This window comes from Polyodon spathula, chromosome 22 (genome assembly GCF_017654505.1).
Source record: "Polyodon spathula isolate WHYD16114869_AA chromosome 22, ASM1765450v1, whole genome shotgun sequence".
Classification (NCBI taxonomy): Eukaryota; Metazoa; Chordata; class Actinopteri; order Acipenseriformes; family Polyodontidae; genus Polyodon; species Polyodon spathula.
In genome coordinates this window covers 11043797-11064512 of record NC_054555.1, presented here as the reverse complement: position 1 = coordinate 11064512, position 20716 = coordinate 11043797, and the positions used below count along the sequence as shown (strand labels likewise).

The 20716-nt window shown below is 39.9% G+C and overlaps 1 protein-coding gene across 2 annotated transcripts; it reads left to right on the top strand.

The window, feature by feature from the left end:
• The first annotated feature begins 1305 nt into the window (after positions 1–1305).
• LOC121297448 (amiloride-sensitive sodium channel subunit delta-like) lies at positions 1306–20467 on the top strand. Of its 2 annotated transcripts, none has more exons than XM_041223776.1 (8): positions 1306–1447; positions 2672–2776; positions 3046–3166; positions 3516–3588; positions 4145–4202; positions 4862–4926; positions 5573–5648; positions 20201–20467. In XM_041223776.1, the coding sequence occupies exons 1-8, from the start codon at positions 1379–1381 to the stop codon at positions 20372–20374; spliced, it is 741 nt and encodes a 246-aa protein (XP_041079710.1). In that variant the 5' UTR covers positions 1306–1378; the 3' UTR covers positions 20375–20467. The 2 variants fall into 2 exon arrangements, with proteins under 2 accessions (XP_041079710.1, XP_041079709.1); XM_041223775.1 differs by lacking the exon at positions 20201–20467 and adding an exon at positions 9290–9967.
• Positions 20468–20716: the final 249 nt, after the last annotated feature.

Here is a 20716-nt window from a genome sequence, read left to right as displayed (position 1 = left end):
CCTATAGCTTGGATTATGCACTATCCAAACTAAGCATTGAGAAGCAGACAGAGGCTGGGCATCAGCTGGAAGACATGCTCCTGTCTTGCAAATTCCATGGAAGCAGGTGTGACAAGAGGTAGGGATATTAACTCTAACAACACCCATTGAGACTTCATACCAGAGGCACACAATCCTAGAGGTCCAGAGCACTCCTGGTCTTTGTACCCTGAATTATTTAATACAACCAACTTAACCTCCTTCCAGGTACTCATCAATTCATTATTTAATGATACCTTTAAAACCTGGAGGATCTTTAGGACTGGATTTGTACACCCCTGCTTTATATATCATGTTTTCAGAATAGTGAAATGCTTAGATGTTTAAAATCCCTGTGTGTGTTGTCTAATAATTTTAGTTAAATGCTTACAGTTTCTTCAGTACCTTCTTGCATCACAAGTTTGGAAACTGTTACACGTTCAATAGCTTGACGAAAAAGGGAAGCCGTGGGCAGCTGATGAGACGAGAAGTTCTAAATGCCACCAAGGCAGGATTCAGTTATGGTGAGTGCTGTGTCATTGTTAACAATTTCGTCCCCTTTTTTTTTAAATAACCACTCCCATTATCTTGTTTCACTTTGTAAGGTTTTTTATTTTTCTTTTTTTAATGCCATATACTTCAAAATGTCCTCGCCCAGAAATCTTTAGTCTACTCTTTTGTGTGCTACCAGACCTTGTTGAAGGCTCTCCAGCTTCCTTCACTTATTGATTGTTTATGTGTTACCTGCATAGACTCACCATCTATTGTTAGGATTCTTAGTTTTGTGTTTTTGTATTTTAACACCTTTTTGAGTAACATTTATTTTCAGCCAACTTGGTTTCTTAATTGAAACAGTGTTAAAACCTGGTAATTGTGCAACCGGTTAATAGCAAAGGCAGAGGCTTCATTCAGTAGGGTTATTGGACGGCAAACGTCTGTGTGTCGTGGAACATCAGCACAAGAAGAAGTGAATGAACTGAGGCTGAAAGCTGAGGTCCATTTAAGCAATATGAATGTCAAAATAACAGACTTCACCGTCCTATAACTATTATATACTTATTTATTTTTAATACAAATATAGCAGTGTTTTTTAATCATTCCCAACCATTAGTCCATTGTCAGTTTCATTGGAAAGAGGGGGAAAAAATGATGTAGCGAATACCATTAAGTGTCAGTTGCATTGCAAAGAAGCAAAAACTAGTGCTGGTGTTTGGAAATTCAATTGCCTTCAGCTAAGGGCAGGGACTTTGTTTTGGTTCTACCAGGTCTAATCATGGAGCTGTTCATAGAACAGGATGAGTATTTGGAGCTGCTGAGTCATGCGGCAGGACTGCGTTTTATCATCCATGACCAGAAGGACATGCCGTTCCCTGAAGACGATGGAGTGAACATCCCTCCTGGGCAGGAGTCTGACCTCGCCATTGTGAAGGTAAAGTAGAGAAATATGTTTCTAATAAAATGATTCACATAATTTCTTGCCTCCTAATCCGATTCATGGAAAGCCCCTAATCAGTGAAATATGCTTCTGCTTGAAGCCTGTCTCCAGGGTGTAAGGCTGGTCAATTTGAAAATGTAAACACTAACGTTTTAAATACCACTGTCTGGGCTTTATTGTTTTCACAGTACTTTTTGTACTGGACAGAGTGATCTTTAGCAGTAATATGTTTGATGTTTGATGCAACTGGTGTCTTTTTCGTTGAAGTCATTTGAAAGAAGTTGATGAGCTCTGTGCAGTGTGTTCAATCATTTACTGGAAGTAAACAAAACCGGCTGCCAGGTTCCTAAATGCAGTGTAACAGGTAGTGCGTCAATAAGACAAACGTTTCCTATTTAAGTGGCATAAAAATGTGTATATTTACACTATTCTTTCATTACACAGCAAAAGGTACATTTTACAGAAATCATGAAATCTGTGATAACTGTAAAAGAAATCCAGCCTTACCCAGAGGTGCCGTCGAGGATAAAAAAAATTGACGTCTGAGGAACAAAATAGCTATTGATTTAACTTATTGATAATTCACAGGTTAAACTTGATAAAGAATGTAATGTTCTCAAACGCCTGGCCGAGCAAACAGACAAAGGTTTAAAAGTACTCTGCAAGAACAGCTAATGTATTAGCCTGTCACCATTCTATTGGAGTTCTGCTGCTGGCCAGACTAATTGTATTAAAATTCTCTGTGCTGGGAATGCTCTTCAGGTGTGAAAACCATGAGGTCCCAGGTGTACATTCACACGCTCACTTAACAAACTGTTAGTATCTATAAGAATATATATATATATATATATATATATATATATATATATATATATATATATATATATATATATATATATATACTGAAAATACATGATTACATCATAAGATTATTTTTGCAAAGAAAGTATTCCTATATTTGATTAAATTCAAGTTCATCCCAAACTCTTGTCGCAGGTTTGATGGCAATGTTAATAATAAAAATTTTAAAAAAAAACTGACATTAAACAGCTGAAGCCTTAATATCTATTGTTATCCAAGTTGTTGCAAACCTACTGAACAATAACACTATTACACTCTGTTTACAGGAAATGATTATATACAGCAATAAAAATAAATAATGCATTTGTCAAATTATGTTAATAGACAATAATATAAGGTAGGTCCTATTATTGACAGGTTCATGTGCATCGACTGAAGGCCCCCTATGCTAGCAAATGCAGTAATGGAGACGGGATCCACAACTACTACCGAGATGCATACAAAGTTGAGTACACCCGGGAGGTCAGTAACAAGCAGTATTAAATAATACCTAATGTGCGGTATTAGCAAGTGCTATAGTGTGCCCGCGAGGTAACAGGAGGTGGGTACGTGGTTTTTTTTTTGTGATTATTTGTCAGTGAAGATAAGGAATCTGTATTTTTATTTCTGCTTTATTTTTGTATTTGATTGTTCCAGCTGGGATAAGTAGTTCATTTTTCCTTTCTTCAAGCTAGCAATTTTCCTGCCTTTGACATACATGATATTGCTGTAAACAAACTTTTTTAACCCAGGCCTGTAAGAAGACGTGTGGGCAGATGCACATCATTAACAGCTGTGGCTGTGGGATGTGGGAGTTCCCTGTTCCCAAAGGGATGAATGTGCCTTTCTGCAACATTACTAACAAGGATATTAGTAAGTAGATAATCCATGAATGCATCATTTGAGTTCAAGTGAAATAGCCTTTTATTGTATGACTGCCCTCTTCATGCTGAACAGACTTGAAGAGCTTTTATTCACATTTAGCACAGTTACACAAAAAACAAGCTGCTAAAGGCAAACATGCATGAAGGGATTCTAAAATGATATATTTGAAGCTCTGAAATGTCTTGATTTCTATTCAGAAAGAACAGGTGTAGACTACAAGTAAAAGCTTTGTGAATATTGCCCCTGATCTTCTAATTCTATGCCTTGCCTACACTTAAACCACACTGAATTTCTGCCTTAACCATTGAACGGCTAGTAATGCTGTGCTATTCTCTAGATCACTGTGTGCAGCTCTTCGAAGACAAGTTTGCTCACAATGAGTTGGACTGTAGCTGCCCACTGCAATGCGAGTGAGTGAACAACGTTTTCCAGCTCTCGTCAATTCAATTATAATTCCACTTTTATTTGTGCTGTAGTTTTCCGAATAAAATACATTGCCTATTTTAAAACGTGATGGCATCAGAAAATGTTGTGAACAACAAGAAGCTAGCACCTGTTTTGACTCTAATGGAATGTAATTCCTTATCTAAAGGTTTCTTAATGTTCTTAAGGATGTAATTACTTTACCTGGTAAACTATGCCATTTCATTTTACTCTGCTTCTAGTTGTGACTCGGGATAACTAATTTACTGTATGCTGTTTAGGATTTAATGTTGTGTGTACTGCCTCCTTTTTAAGTTAATCGTTATTGTATTTAACATCTTTAGGATCTTTAGAACATGTTCATCACATCTCTTTATACATGTGCACCGTGGAATATCATGGTAAAAGCTAAACTCTGCTAAGTGCAGCAAAGCATATTGAAAGCAAGGTGAAGTGTTGAATCACAGATAAGAACGGTTTGATAAATAATAATGGTAAAGTGTCTGTAAATTCACCATGAAATCAGTCATGTTATTTTAACAGGGAGGAGATATTTGAACTGACTCTGTCTTCATCCCAGTGGCCCAGTGTTGTCTACATGGTAAGAATAACTGATACCCTTAGTAAACACTGTCATGTACTTGCATTATTATTTTTGGCATTGTGTATTACTGTGTGTTTTAAATGATATTTTGACTGCCAGCGACTTGGCCTGAGAGAACCAGTACATCAAATTATTTTGAAAGTTATTGTAAAAAGCAATTTGTGACATATATCTTCTGTTAGGTCTCACAGAGAGTGGCCTGTCACTTAAGAACACACAGAAAAATAGCCTGTAAATACTATATTTGTATTTACTGTTTATAATATATACCTAAATTTGTAACTTGAAATTTGTGTACTGAAACAAATCACCTATTTATTTTTCTGTCTCTAACATGCTAGTGTTTTTTTCTCTCATGAAAGGACTGTATATGCATGCAACTGCAGCATTATCACTTGATTTTAAAAGCAATGTCTCAGAGCCAATAGGAAAAAGAAAATGTCCATGTATTATAACTAGGCAGACATATTAATCTTATTAATCAATCTTATTAGAGACTTATTAATCAAGCTGAAGCACTGGAGGGGCTAAGTAATGTCAGCTGGTATTCTAGAAAGGGTAATTCAGACCTTCAGTCTTTGCAGAGACCCTGTGTGTTCCCTCTTGCAGGGTGAATCTTCAGTCTTTGCAGTGACCCTGTGTGTTCCCTCTTGCAGGATAAATTTGCAAGACAACTCAAGAGCTCCGGTGGGAAGCTAGCACAAGTAACAAACAGAATCAGGTAAGCCATGATGATTTGATTTCCTTTTGCTGCTGTTACTAGACAAATATTAACAGACATTTAACTGAGAAAGTGCTTGATTTATTAGACCTGTTTATTGTTTTGGTAATTTGGTATTTTTTCAGAAATGTTGAGGTCCAATAAATTAATTTATAAGGATCTAAATACCACCACTGTTTATTTCATTTGTGTAAGTTTTGAAAATCAAATGTCTAACAGTGTATGTGAGTTACTGTGTTTCTGTCATTATTAAAATGTAAACATCACAAGACTGAAGCAATTGCGGTATTTCGATCTGCAAGAGTTTGAAGAGCAATTAAATAGACTCCCTCTTTATTATGGTTTTAATATTTCTTAAGCATTGCCAAATGTTGCTCAAAAACAGTTTATAACTCTGTTCATAAAGTGAAAGAGTGAGGTAACCTCCACAATATGAAAATCATATCAGCTGGGTATATCCTCCTCAGTCCCATAATGTAAGGACGTTGGTCATTTATAAATCCAATACTGTAGGATTATTTGGAATCAAGAACGCATGTTCTAGGTCCCGGCACAAAAAAAAAGTATATTAATTATAATACCAAAATACATTTACAGTAAATGGATAAGGAAATGATAAACAGTATCTTTTTCTTTTGTTTTTCAGAGATAATCTTGTTAAAGTTGTTATCAACTACCAGCAACTTAACTATGAGCTGATTGAGGAAGCTCCAGCCATCCGGGTAATTAATCAGTAAATCAGTACTTTATTTATATAGCACCTGTCATACAAAAAGTATATGAAAGCGTTGTACAGGACAAAACAGCAGAAAAACATAAATACAATTCAAGTGTATAGAAATTAAATAAAAACAGAGTTTAGAATTATTTTAAAAAAAGCTAATATAAAAAAAACAAGAACATTTAAATATAACACATTTGTATAGAAATTAAAGAGAAACACTTTAAAATTCTGTTTATAAAAGCTAATCTAAAAAAAGTAAGTTTTCAATTTTGACTTAAAGTCATCAACTGATGCAGATACTGATGATGATCGGCTGATCTCAAATCATGAGGTATGTGACTAGAAGCTCCTTTCTATAATCTGGTTTGCTAAATTCCTTTAAGTGCTTTATAAGTCAGTAAAGTTGGAGCCAGTGCAGTGAAGCCAGCACAGGTGTTATATGGTCTCTTTGTTTCATTCTATTGAGAAGCCTAGCAGATGCACTCTGTATCTGCTGCAGTGAAGCCCAGCAGCTGCATTCTGTATCAGCTGCAGGTGATTTATGATGTGATCTGAAAGCCCAGCGATAATTGCAGTAGTCGGGAAGACATAAAAGCATAAATTAGTTTCTCAGCATCAGAAGAAGAAAAAAATGACCTCATTTTAACAATGTTGCACACATGGTAAAAGGACACATTGGTGACATTGCAGATATTCGACTCAGAAGATAAATCAGAGTCAAATAAGACCCCTATATTTTTCACTTCTGTTTTTATGTTTGTGGTCAAATTGCCCAGATCTATTTTTAGAGATTTTATTGCTTCTAGTTGCTGCTGAGAACCTAATAATAGAGCCCTATCTTTTCAGTTTAACTTTAAAGTGTTGGAACATCCACCTATTAACATCAGTAAAGCATTCAGCTAAGGCTGATCCAGCCAGGGTATCATCAGGTATTAGAGCTGTCTGTCATTGGCATAGCAGTGAAAGTTAACACCATGTTTATAGATTGTCTCACCCAGCGGTAACATGTACAAAGAGAAAATAATGGCTCCTAGTATAGAGCCTTGGAGAATGCCACAGACAACAAATGAAAATCTAGATACAGTCTCCTAATGAAACAAATTGTCTGTTAGTGAAATACGCAGCACTTAAATCTAAAAGAACAAGAATAAAGATACAGCTAGAGTCTGCACTTAACAGTAGATCATTCACCACTCTGATAAGCGCAGTCTCTGTACTGTGCGCAGAACAGAAACCCGACTGAAACTTTTCAAGCATGTTGTTACCTTCAATAAAATGAATTCAGCTGGATTGCTATCACTTATTTTAGAACCTTAGCTAGAAATGGCAGATTTTAAATAGGTCTCTAATTGTTTGAAGCAGTAGGGTCTAGGTTTGGTTTCTTAAGCAGAATTTTAACCACAGTCATTTTTAAGGCAGAGGGAACTACTCCTGATGTCAGTGAACTGTTTATTATAGTCAAGATAATTTCACTCAGATCATTGAAAACTGCTTTTAGAATGTTGGTTGGAATTGGATCCAACAAGCGAGTGGAAGAATTAATTTACATTACAAATTTATTGAGATTTTATACTGTAATCTGATAGAAAGATTCCATAGCAAAACTAATCTGATTACACTGCATATTCAAAGGACAGCCATCTGTGGAAATTTGATTCCCAATATTAATAACCTTATATTGAAAGTAACTAAGAAATTCTTCAAATTTAAAAGTTGAGGATGCAAAATGAGGAGGAGCATCACAGGACCGATTTTACCAGTTTATCAAAAATAGAAAAAAAAAGTAAGTTATTTAAAATGCGTTGTCCACAGAACCAACACCTTTAATTAAAACAGTTGCAATTTGTGTAACACAGCCATCTGCAAATTCAAAACTTCTGATATTCTATGTGTGTACCCATTATCCTCTGCTGGACATGTAAGGGTATGCATGCTCCAAAATAGCCAGTTGAACCAGCAAAGTCATTGAACATTCCAGAATTTGGATAAGTGTCTGCTTTTACTCAAGCTGTCATAAAACCAAACTAAAAATATACTGGTATAGTATACAGTATACCCTTACAGTTTGTTAGCAACAGCTGCCACAGTCTGCCAGCCTGACACATCAAATTAGCCACAAACCAGTGTTGACAATCACTGCTTATTGTTTTAAAACATATTTGAAGAGTTGTTAAAGGACCCTGTGTCAGAATATATTTTTCATATTTCTCTATAATATTTTAAATGATCCAGGCTACCCTTTTTATTTTTGTATTGTATGTTCGCTATTGCACCCTTGCAAGTCCCTCTGGCAAAATGTATTTGTTTTTTCAACATTTTGGAGATAATTTGAGCATAGAACAAAATGTCTACAAAGTAGAGTATGCAGTTTTACTGATGCAACATTTCAATCATTACTAACCAAGTAAATCATATGGAAGCATTCAAATGCATTGTGAAGCCACTTAATTAGTTTGGAATAGAGACAACCCTACCACGATACAGGATATGTGTAACTGTTATTTTAGCACCCTTATAATGAAGCTTGATTGGTAACTGGAGGGTCAATGGTTGGAACTTCATTTGCAGGACACCAGTTTACCTTAATCAGTTTAATTTCGCATTGACCGGATGTTAATTTCTGTTCTATGATTGAGCCCATCCATGCCTGGACAGTCTGGAATTAATTTATTTACTGTTGTAGTACTGGTAAGTGTTCAGATTTTTTAGTGGCAGATACAGTACTGTGTTATTGTATTATGTAATTTATATTTCACAGTGGGCTTGTGTATATGTTTCACATATTTGAACTGCAAGCTAATAATTGCATAACCTCGATTTCTGAAAATAAAGCCTAAAAATGCTTCTGGGGGTATTGGCCTAACAACCAATTCAAGATTTGTCATAATTTGACCACTCGTATAAATGTTTACTAAGTTAAACCATAACACCGTTTTGTAAAGCATTGTAAAAGCTAACATGGACAAGCATGGTTAAGAGCAATGAAGAATGATAAAGCATGTTGAACTACTGAACACTACACTAAATACAAAAGAAAGTAATAGTAAACAAATGTAATGTACTGTAAATTTACTATGCAGTGTCTGGCAACAATGGAAGAATGTTAAGTGTCCTGAAATGTATGCAAAGTTGTGTGGTCACGTGAAATATTATGTGATGTGTCCTGTGATCTAATTGCCCTAGAAAAACTATATGACAGTTCTGCGCAACTATTCAGCAACAATCATGAGAAATCAGATACTTCACAAGGGGCTTGATAGTTGTTGCCCATGGAATTGGCTCATCTCAGTGAAGTGGCTTGCATTGACCAACATGTCCTCTCAGATGTTCCTGGAATGGCAATGTTTGCTGAAGCAATAGAGGTGCTACAATGTCCACATTACATAAACCTTCAACACTGGACAACACACATCTGTTTCCACTGCAAATACATGCTGGAAACATTATTCATTCTCATAAATATATATCAAGCAGGCAACCATTGAATCGTTATTCTTTAATTCCCTGCATTACATTTCCAAAAGAATATTTTACAGAAAGCATCTTGACTTTTCCCATCTATGCAAGTATACAGCAACTGTGATTGGTGTCTGGTTTCTGTACTCATTACCTCTTGCATGTTTCTTGAACTCCTCTCAGGCGATCGATCTCGTGTCCAGTATCGGCGGCCTGGTTGGTCTGTGGATCGGAGTGTCAATCTGCACAGTGGCTGAGTTTCTGGAGCTCTTACTAAACGTCATTATTTTCACAGTGAAGAAGAGACTGATTCGGAAAAACAAGAATGCTCCATTGAATCCGTACATGATTGCTCATCAAACTTTCAAGCCAACTGTATGAAGATATTGCTGCTAAATTGTTTCACCCAAAACTGCCTCAAGTTCATTCTTGCTAATCATTTACTTATAACTTATAGTAGACTTGGTTATAGATTATAACAAAGGTAAAACTTAAAAGTAACTAAAGTAAGTCAATTAGTATTTTTCATAGTTACTATAATATTATTATAGTTTGTATTTGTCTATTAAAAATGCAGTGAAGCCTAAGTATTAAGCCCAATTAAATTATCACCACATGATGGCAGAACAATACAAAAAATATGTTTTAATCAAGCAAGCAGCAGGATTATGTGTATGGAAAGTATTATCTAAGTGGAATAGCATCTAACAGGCTGTATGCGCATCCCATCATATACCTGTGGTCATTTTCAAAACTGCTTAATAATGGAATCCATAGTACCAGTTCTATTGTGTATCCGGTCCCTGTAGAAGTTTAAAAAACGTAACTCTTTCATGCATGAAATATTGAAAATAGCTGAAAGTTTTGGACACACAATAAATATCTTTTTTTGAACTTTTTTTCACCATTGCTTTATATATGGGAAAAATTGCATCCTCATGAGGTCATCATGCATTTGCATCTTCCTTATGTTCACATATCAAGAATAGAAAAGAGATTTTTGTATCCATTTCCATACGAGGTCGCCAAGCATTAAAGGGGTAAACATTTTAAGTCATTTATTTTAATTTTTATTTGAGGAACATTTTAGAAGGACTGAACTCAGAGAGCCCTTTCAAAACAATTGCTTTATTACTACCCTGTCAATTATACGCTATGCTTGTATCCTAGATTTTATACTTTTACTTTAACAATTTACCACCCTTCTTATGGTTATTATTGACAGTGACTAGTGAATGTAAAACAAGGCAAAGTAATAAGATACAGTAATGTAAGGTAATCTGAACCCTAACAAAGCTTCAGAATACAGTCTCTAATTTCCACCACCCAAATCCTATCCAATGTAGGCTTCTAGCATAATTACTAGTGTCCAGTTTGGCAGCATTTTCTGGTATTCCACTTGTCATGAATTGACCTATGTGAAAAGGGTGTGGGTAATTCACTGACTAGGAGACAGACAGGTGTAATTGAAAACACCACCCAGGTGCCCAGTTTTATTTGAGAACAGTTCTTGCTTTTTCCGGCAGAGGGCACTGTTGACCGTGGGCTGCCTATCAACGATGACAGACAGCACCACGGAAATACCACAGCTGGTACTCGAACAGCAAGTGCACTCGCAGGTGCTCAAAGAAATAATAATGAAAACAGAAGGCGAAAAGAACAAGGGAAAATAAAACAGTAATAAAACTACAAATAAAAGGTGCTGCACTCAGCAGCGTTATCCCGGTCGCTGCTACCCGCACGACCCGGATCACCGTCCTACTCTGTAGGCTAACTAGCCTGCTCTTTTACAATACGCCAGGGTCTGCCCAAGGGTTCCCCGCTCTCTCTGTCTCGTTGTGAAACTCTCTTTGTTTCGGCTGATTCCCGGTCCTGGATCAGAGCTTCCGCACTCTCGGCGCGTCTAAGTGGGCAGAGCTGAGGAAACAGCAGAGCATTTTTTTATAGGGCTAGCAATCTGCCAAGACTCGCCTCTCAGCCATTCAGAGAGGGGGAAAGTCCACACACCTACCTTCCCACCTCCCCGTGTCACTGCCATGACTCACAGGCGGTTGTTGGAAGACTGCCGCTCTCTTCCTGCAGTACTGTGAACACACCAGCAGAGTCAGCACAGATCTCTCCCTGCTACATATCCTTCCCCTCAGAATGACACCACCGGTTCATTCGAAACTCCTACACCCCTATGCCTTCCCGAGAGAAAAAGTCTGCGTTTTGATGCAGCTTTCCTGCTCGGTGGACTACCCTGAAGGCATAGGGCTGTAAGGCCAAGTACCACCGTGTGATTCTGGCGTTGCTATCTTTCATCCGGTAAAGCCATGCTAAAGAGGCATGATCTGTAACCAGGGTGAAGTGTTGCCCCAGGAGGTAGTACCGGAGTGCCTCGACTGCCCATTTTACTGCGAGACACTCCTTCTTGATGGTGCTATAATTTTTCTCGCGGGGAAGGAGCTTCCTGCTGATATACAGGACTGGGTGCTCGCTTCCCCGAACCTCCTGCGACAACACTGCCCCGAGACCTGTCTCTGACGCATCCGTCTGCAGGGTGAACCTCTTACCAAAATCCGGGCTGCATAGCACTGGCTTACTACACAGCCTCCGCTTCAAGGCGAGAAAGGCCTTCTGGCACAACTCCGTCCACTGAACCGTATTTGGGGCAGCCTTCCGGGTGAGGTCTGTCAAGGGAGCAGCGAGCGTAGCGAAGCTTGGGATGAATTTTCTATAATAGCCTGCTAGTCCCAAGAAAGAGCGCACCTGGGTTTTGGTTGTAGGAACCGGCCAGTCAGCCAAGGCTTTCACCTTAGCAACTAGCGGTCTGATCTGGCCGCCCCCTACTCGATACCCCAAATACTCCAACTCACTCTTCCCAATGGCACACTTCTTTGGGTTAGCAGTGAGCCCCGCCTCCCGCAAGGATTGCAGCACCGCCGCTACCTTACACAGATGACTCGGCCAATCCTCACTGTGGATAACCACGTCATCTATGTAAGCAGCGGCGTACTGCTGATGGGGCCGCAAGATGCAATCCATCATCCGCTGGAAAGTGGCGGGGGCTCCGTGCAACCCAAAGGGCATGGTCTTGAATTGGTATAACCCGAAGGGAGTCGAAAACGCCGTCCTCTCTCTAGATTCCGGAGTCAGGGGTATCTGCCAGTACCCCTTCGTTAAATCCAGTGTCGTCATAAAATGAGCCGTGCCTAGACGCTCCAGCAACTCATCTACTTGGGGCATCGGATAAGCGTCAAATTTCGATTTCTCATTGATTCGTCTGAAATCAATGCAAAATCGAGTTGACCCGTCTGGCTTATCGACTAAAACGATTGGACTGTTCCAGTCACTTTGGGACTCTTCTATTACCCCCAGTCTCAGCATCTCGTCAATTTCCGCTTTTATTACCTGTCTTTTACGCTCAGGTATACGGTACGGCCTCTGGCGAACTAGCGCCCCCGGCTCAATATCAATGTGATGATGGGCTACTCGAGTCTGTCCCAGGACGGAAGAGAACACGTCAGGGAACTCCGCCACCAGACCACGAGCCTGACATTTCTGCTTTGGTGTCAGATTCTTAGCAATCTGTACCGATCACCAACACAGAAAGATCAGGTCCCAGGTCCGTGACGTCATCTCCATGCGCCACTAACAACGCCTCTGGTTGTAACCAAGGCTTTAAGAGATTGATATGATAAATGTGTTTCTCTGTCCGTTGCTCCGGCTGGCAGATCTCTTAGTCCACCTTCCCAACCTGGCGTGTAACCTCAAAGGGTCCTTGCCACTTAGCCAAGAGTTTCGACTCAGAACTGAGTAATAACAGAAGTACCTTATCCCCCGGCTGAAATGTGCGCAACCAGGCTCTTCGGTTATACTGTATCTCCTGTCTGTGCTGCGCCTGCTGCAAATTGTCATGCGCCCATTTCCCAACAGACTCAAGACGTTTGCGCAGGTCCAACACATACCGGACGGTATTGGTCGAATTGTCCTGCTGCTCCTCCCACATCTCTCTGACCAGGTCGAGCACACCCCGGGGTCTCTGCCCATACAACAGCTTGAATGGTGAAAACCCCGTGGAAGCCTGGGGAACCTCTCTGATCGCAAAGAGAAGGGGGGGAATCAGCTGGTAACGCACATCACTACGAATAAACCTGCGCAACATGTTCTTAAGGGTCTTATTAAAGCTTTCCACCAAACCGTCGGTCTGAGGATGAAACACCGAGGTCCTAATGGTCTTAATTCCCAAAAGCTTACATGTTCCGCGGATTAGCCGGGACATAAAATTGGTGCCTTGATCGGTTAGTATCTCCTTGGGAATCCCCACCAGGGAGAAAACCTTTACCAGCTCGTTGGCAACAGACTTAGCGGACATAGATCGGAGGGGAATTGCCTCTGGATAACGCGTAGCGTAATCCAGAATGACAAGTAGGTGGGTGTATCCTGCCGCGTTCCTCTCTAATGGCCCAACTATGTCCATCCCAATACGCTCAAACGGAGCTTCCGCTAGGGGCAAAGGCACCAGTGGGGCTCATGTAACGGCTCTAGGGCTGGCCTTTTGACATTCCCCACAGTGCTCACAAAACCTTTTGACATCGCCATCCAGCCCCAACCAGAAGAACCATGACACAAGCCTGGCTTTAGTTTTATCCCTTCCCAAATGACCAGACAGGGGAATAGCATGAGCCAGCTTCAACAAATCCTCCTTAAAGGGCTGAGGAATGAACAACTGATGACGCACTTCACCGGTCTGGGGTAATTTATCAACACGGTACAGCAGGTCTTGATCAATTTCAAAGTGGGGGTACGTGGCAGCGCGTCTGGGCTCGACCACCCGACCATTAACCACCGCTGCTTGGTCAAAGAGCCTGCCCAGCCTGTTGTCACACCCTTGCTCAAGTCGGAAGTCATGGGAGTGAGCTAAGAAACCAGCTCCCATGGCTTCCAACTCGGGGTCAGGTCAATCCCGACCAGAGGCAACCGAGCCAGACCCCTGCGCTGGCTCCGCGACCTCCCCCCCGGACTCTTCACCAACCGCCCCCACCTGAAACTTCTCCGACTCCCTCCATTGCCAGCCCTCATTCTTAGCGATCCGCCGCTCCCGTTTAGTTTTACGGGGTTTAAATTTATGGCAAAACCATTCTGGATCGCGAAAGGGAAAAACCTCTCCAATTACTTCCTCTTTCTTAGCCAATAAAGAAGACGTGGCTGTCAGGGCAGCCAACCAATCTTTAAACTGCTCACAGTCCCGTCCCAGAACTACTGGTACCGGCAATTGAGGACATAATCCTACCTGCACCTGCGTCACCTGCTGGCCAATAGTCATACATACACTGATCTTGGGATAGGAGCGGACATCCCCATGAATACATTTAATATGCACCCGTCCCTATATTCGTTTATGCCCCGGAGAGATTAGGCTCTCCTGTACTAGAGACTGACCACAACCTGAGTCCAGGAGATCCTGGGTTTTTGTACCATCCACTGTCACAGGAATAACAAAACCCTTGTGCTGAAGTGACTGAGGTAATTGAACGCGCCTACCTGGTTGGCTGAGGTCACACTCCATCACGGGGCAGTCCCAGATGAGGTGGCCCACCTCCCTGTACGTCCAACACCTCGGTGGGCTGGTTTCTCTCTCCGAAGTCTTTGCAAAAGGGGGAAACACTAAAGCCATAAAAGGGGCTTGCCGATAAGGCGTCCGCGCGAGACCCAGGTCCGACACTGCAGCAGCTCGTGGGTATCCCCACCCTGCCCCAGTTCCCGAGCCAGGAGCTCCTGCCGACACCCCCCGACCAAATCCTGGACTACCCCTTCCCCCCAGTTCCTTTGCCCTTTCCGGGGCCAGTTGAGGGGACGATCCAGTAGCCGCACTCCTTCCAGGCAGTTTCACAGGAGTTAGCTCCGCTGCCTGGTACTGCTCGGCAAGTTCGACCGCCCGGTCCAGCATGGCTGGCGCCTGCTGCTGGACCCACAGCAGAGGTCCCGAGGCTTACTCTGTAAGCTAACTAGCCTGCTCTTTTTACAATACGCCGGGGTCTGCCCAAGGGTTCCTCACTCTCTCTGTCACGCTGTGAATCTCTCTTTGTTTCGGCTGATTCCCGTTCCTGGATCAGAGCTTCCGCACTCTCGGCGCGTCTAAGTGGGCAGAGCTGAGGAAACAGCAGAGCATTTTTTTATAGGGCTAGCAATCTGCTAAGACTCGCCTCTCAGCCATTCAGAGAGGGGGAAAGTCCACACACCTACCTTCCCACCTCCCCGTGTCACTGCCATGACTCACAGGCGGTTGTTGGAAGACTGCCGCTCTCTTCCTGCAGTACTGTGAACAAGCCAGCAGAGCCAGCACAGATCTCTCCCTGCTACAACCCAGTTCCCAGAATTTGCTGAATCTAATGCCTTTGCTCTTTAAAAAACCTCCAGCCACAAGAACATAGCTGTGTTTATTAAGATTTTGTATGGAGGTGTTTTATGTACAGTATTTACTGTTTTTGTCAAGGTTTGTATTTCAAAACAGTTTAGTTATTGATAGAAAATAATACAATAGTTGTGTATCTCCATTGGTCACTGCATGCAGTACCATGTATGTTTCCTGTCTATCCCATCATTTATAATGCATATATGTTTTTTTAAAAGTTCACATTTTCTAAATGAATAAAAATTACATATAAAATGGTATGTGTGGTCACGTTGTAGTAAGTTTAGATCTCTTTAGAGTTACAGATCTCTTGTGCGTCGGGTTCAGAATAACTCACTCTAATTAAAGATACAAAAGAATGCAAGATGTCTCAAACAGTGGTTGAATATTTAAGAACACTGAATTTCTCCTTAATAGTAACAGCTACATAAGCATAACAGACTACTTGCATACCGATGTTTTGTAAATATTGTATTTTTCTAAAGTAGCAGGTGGTACAGTTACTTGGCACTAAATAATATGGTAAAAAACTATATAAAAAAAAATACATAAATGTCAAGCAGGCATCCATCAAATCGTTATTTTCTTATTCACTGCATGGAGTAGCTTGGAACTTTTAAAACTGTTGTACCTCATTGTCCTTTGACAACCAATTCCTTCTGGTAAGGGGGAGGGCAGATAGAGGTGGCATTCAATAAGCACAATGACACATTCCAGGTTGTTCAAATATGGTCCAAAATCATTGTGACAGGGTAGCCAAAGTGAGGAGACTTAGAAACAGGTAATGCAGTGAATTTAATTAACCAAAACACAAAAATAAAAAGGCATGAGGGCCAAATAAAAAGGTTTCAAACAAAACAATGGAACAAAGCAAATCAAATTAAACAAGTAGTTATATTTCTATATACACACTTTGGCTGGGGGCTGGGGGGGGGGCTGGGGGCTGGGGGCTGGGGGCTGGGGGCTGGGGGCCGGGGGCCGGGGGCCCCGGCCGGCCGGGGGGCCGGCGGCGCCGGCCGGGCGCGGCGGCCGGACCGCGTTTCCTAACACCAACAAAGGATTCCTTCTGACTTTTATAGTCTGTGGTGGAGCCCAATTAATCAATAATTAACAGATCGGTGTATTAAGGCTCTAGCCACATTCGTCACATGTATTTGCAGGGAGGAATTAACCTAGATTTTGTGATCTTAAAAACACATAAGAATTATCATGAAAATCAAAATGAAAACAGTAAAAAACTGTGGGCTGGCACCCCATCACAATCATATATATATATATATATATATATATATATATATATATATATATATATATTATATATATATATATAATATGAATACAGTGAAAAGTAATGTAAACAGCTGCTCAAGGCTTTTGGTTGGCTCTGTTTTAGAATTTTTATTTTTGTTTTAATAATGGTTCCTAAAGGAGAACGTGGTAGGAGTATGGCATATCAGTAAACTAATGTATTACTTTTGTTATTTGGAATCTAAAGAAGAAGAATGCATAGTTGAAGATAAGAGCATGAGGGATCTGTGCTTTAGGTAACCCTAGTGAATATTGTCTGTTCGCAATGCAATGGTTCTGTACTAATGACAGCAACAGCAAAGGAGCCATTATAGTGGATAAGTTATTGGTAGAATTACAGCTCAGTATTGAAGGAAACCTTTTACCTGCAATTGCCAACTGTGCACCCAACCAACTGAGTCTTGAAAATTGCATAGGAGTAAATCCCATTTTTTGTGTTTGTTTTATTTTAACCCATAGTTTAGGGAGCTGCATCAACGTGGTAGCACCTGTGGTTTTGTTTGGAGAATTAAATTTGCAAGGTGTAGGCAGCACAATTGTAGATAAGACCAGTCTGCTACTTATATGTAGTTGACCGAGATTTTCAATATGCTTTTCTTTGCTTAGTCCAGGGTTTAATAGGCTGACTTTGCAGAGCTGTGTTTGTGTGTGATGGGTTAGTTTGAATGAATTAGTAATCCTAGGTGCTTTCTAGTACTATGGTGAAGATAAGAAAGGGTAGTTACCTTGTACTGTAGACTTCCAACCAAGTACAAGTTAAACCTGTTGCTGGCTTAGCTAATGCTGGCATTCTCCCCTTCACCAAGTTACAATCACAGGAGACCTGACATGTTTGGAAATTCGATTTTGCATCTCAGTGGATAAGTGCTGTGTAGATTAACAAATCTGAAAAGAAAATGAACAGGCAATGGATACTAATTATAATGAGTGTCATTCGAAACTCTACCGTGCTTGTCTGACATGCCAAACAATTTCATTTCTGTCATTTACATTTTGCAGGAAGAGTGCTAGAATCTCAACTGTAACCTATGGTGTGCCGTTAGCAGAACTGCAAGTAAACTAATGCAATTGAATGCAATTTATTAAATGGTTTATATTGAAATTTCCAGCTCTCCTTTTTTAGGGTCCTCATTTTCTTTGTTTTAAATACATTGTTGTTTGCACTTCCCTTATAAAGGTTTACCACTGTATTTTTGCAGTTTTACCATGCTTTCCCGACGGTTATACAATGCATTTACCATAGTGTACCCTTGTTTGCCAGGTTACCCTTCATGATACCTCATTGTTCTTTACAGTGCTAACCTGTGTTTAGCCCTGCTTTCACTATGCTTTATTATACTGTGCTATGCTTCTGCTATGGTGAGCTTTTATAGCAGCAATCACAATCCATTCTTTGCTATATTTTACAGTATATTTATCTAACCCATTATACAAACATTAAAAACATGAAAGAGTTCATAGTGCAAGATGTTATGAGGTTTTATATGTTTGCATTTTTTACTTTACAGGCTCACAAACATTTTAGGTTGTGTTGAACAGCAAGTGCAGCCTGCCTCATTTGGCCATCAAAAAATATATAATAAATAAGCACAACCTAAAATGTTAATACATGGATAGTACACAGAGCTTTCTTATGAAACGTTGGTGTGTGTGTGTGTGTGTGTGTGTGTGTGTGTGTGTGTGTGTGTGTGTGTGTGTGTGTATATATATATATATATATATATATATATATATATATATATATATATATATATATATATATATATATATACACACAGTACCTTGCAAAAGTATTCAGACCCCTGACCAATTCTCTCATATTACTGAATTACAGATGGTACATTGAAATTTCGTTCTGTTCGATATTTTTTTTTTAAAAACACTTAAACTCAAAATCAGTTATTGTAAGGTGACATTGGTTTTATGTTGGGAAATATTTTTAAGAAAAATACAAAACTGAAATATCTTGCTAGTTTAAAGACTATTTCTTGTTTTTTTCTAAACTTAAGGCCAGTGGCGCTAATACAGTTTTTGTAGGGGGGATGTTGACAGGCATTGAACAAAACTCTAACCCTTATATTTGCATTCGGTTGCTATTATGTAAAACATTGTTAACAAAATGAAGCCAGCATCAACACATGCTTATCTTTTTAAATAAAACATGCTTTAACCAAAGTCCTTGCTACTTTACAACATGCTTACCAGAAAATGTTTAGAAATGGAACCTATATTATGTTATAATCCACTTTTTTAATTCCACAATTTTCCAAAAATCTGATATTCTTTTTTTGGTTTCTGTTTTACTATATACACTCACGTGTAATGTGTTCCAACTACTAACAACTCCCGAGTCCAACCGTGCGATTTAGAAAATATCCCGCCCCTGGTTTATTATCGTTTGTGTTCAAAAGCAATGTAAAAAGATGTACACACATATCATAATATGCATACAACTAGCAGGATTATTTATTGCACTGGCAGATGCACAGCACCCCTGTACTTCCAAGCAAGGGGCTGCTGCAGCACCTTAAGCACCCCTAGTTCCCAAACCCCTGCTTAACGCCAATACAATATAACATTATATGCATTTCCCTTTCTTCAGCAACAACCTAAGGGAGGATACAGGCCACTTTATCTGCATTATATTTATCAAAAATAATGGGCCTTTTTTTTACAACAAGTCAGCAACATTTATTTATTTATTTATTTATCCCTTATGCAAAATGGGAAAAGAGCTCCCGAAAAACATGTACCTATTTCAAAGGCCAATTATTTGAGCACTTATCAAGTTATCAGCTCCACTCTAGGCTACAGTAAGTAGCAATAGCACCAACAAACAAAACATTTCAACAAGCCAGTGCTTAGTAGAGTAAAATCATGTTATGATAATTAGCACTTCTAAAGCACAGGCTGACAATATGCAACTTGCCTATAATGTATTTTTTGAACAACCCTGAGGCGCATATAAACTTGCCTGTTTGGACCAATTTAAATAGAGTGCCATTATTATAGTCTGTGATAGCTGATGGGCTGTGATATGTAGGACTGTGACTCATAGTTCGAGGTTACTGAATTACTGAAATGATCTCAAATACAGACAACTAGAGAGGTATTGAGAAAATATTGGTTGAGATTAATGATTTTAAACTTGTCTTGTCCAAGTGCAGCATTTTACTAATTTCAATTGGTCAGTATCTGTTAATCACTGTGCCATTGATTTATTTATTTATTCTTTGATACAGATGTGTATCATTTACTAAAATTATTCAACACAGACGCTGTAGTTATTTTTGATTCCATTTTTCTCTCCTTGCCCTTACATTTCAAATAATGTAATCTTGCAGAATGTATATAGATCTTCTTATATATATATTCTTCATTTTCATTAGCTGTTGTTGATCCACTGCTGGATGAAGGCCTCCCCAAGAGTCTTCCACAAACCACGATCCTCAGCTATCCGCTTCCACTTTATGCCAACAAACTTTATTTCATCCTGCCGTCTTCTAGGAGGGCATCTTCTTAGTCTTTTGATGTACCTTAGGATCCAGTCCAGGATTTCCTAGGTCAATATGAAGAAATATTGACCTGACGGTGGGTGGTTATGTTTTACTGGGGGGAGATGGCCTGGAACGGCCAATCAGTGTTGCACACTTGAGGGGGAGGATGTGTAACATGGCAGGGAGGGGGTTAATATCCTCCCTGCCAAAAACATAATTGTTTATTTGTTTTATTAGTTAATTATAACCTGCATCTGGCTATTGTAAATTAGAGCCAGGTGCAGGTATTTAAAGAGAGCAGCTAGTCCCTTCAGGGCTGCAGCTGAGTGGAGGGCCCAGTTGATGGTGTCTTCAACCGTTATGAAAAAGGTACTGTGTAAAAGCCTTTTTGTGTTCAACTTTAAAAAA

Bases quoted from the DNA above. Each gene is read 5' to 3' on its own strand.
- LOC121297448 (XM_041223775.1), top strand. From the start codon at position 1,379: ATGCCGTTCCCTGAAGACGATGGAGTGAACATCCCTCCTGGGCAGGAG. The intron at 2,777-3,045 runs GTCAGTAACAAG...TTTTTAACCCAG, and splicing joins AAGTTGAGTACACCCGGGAG to GCCTGTAAGAAGACGTGTGG. The intron at 5,649-9,289 runs GTAATTAATCAG...AACTCCTCTCAG, and splicing joins AGGAAGCTCCAGCCATCCGG to GCGATCGATCTCGTGTCCAG.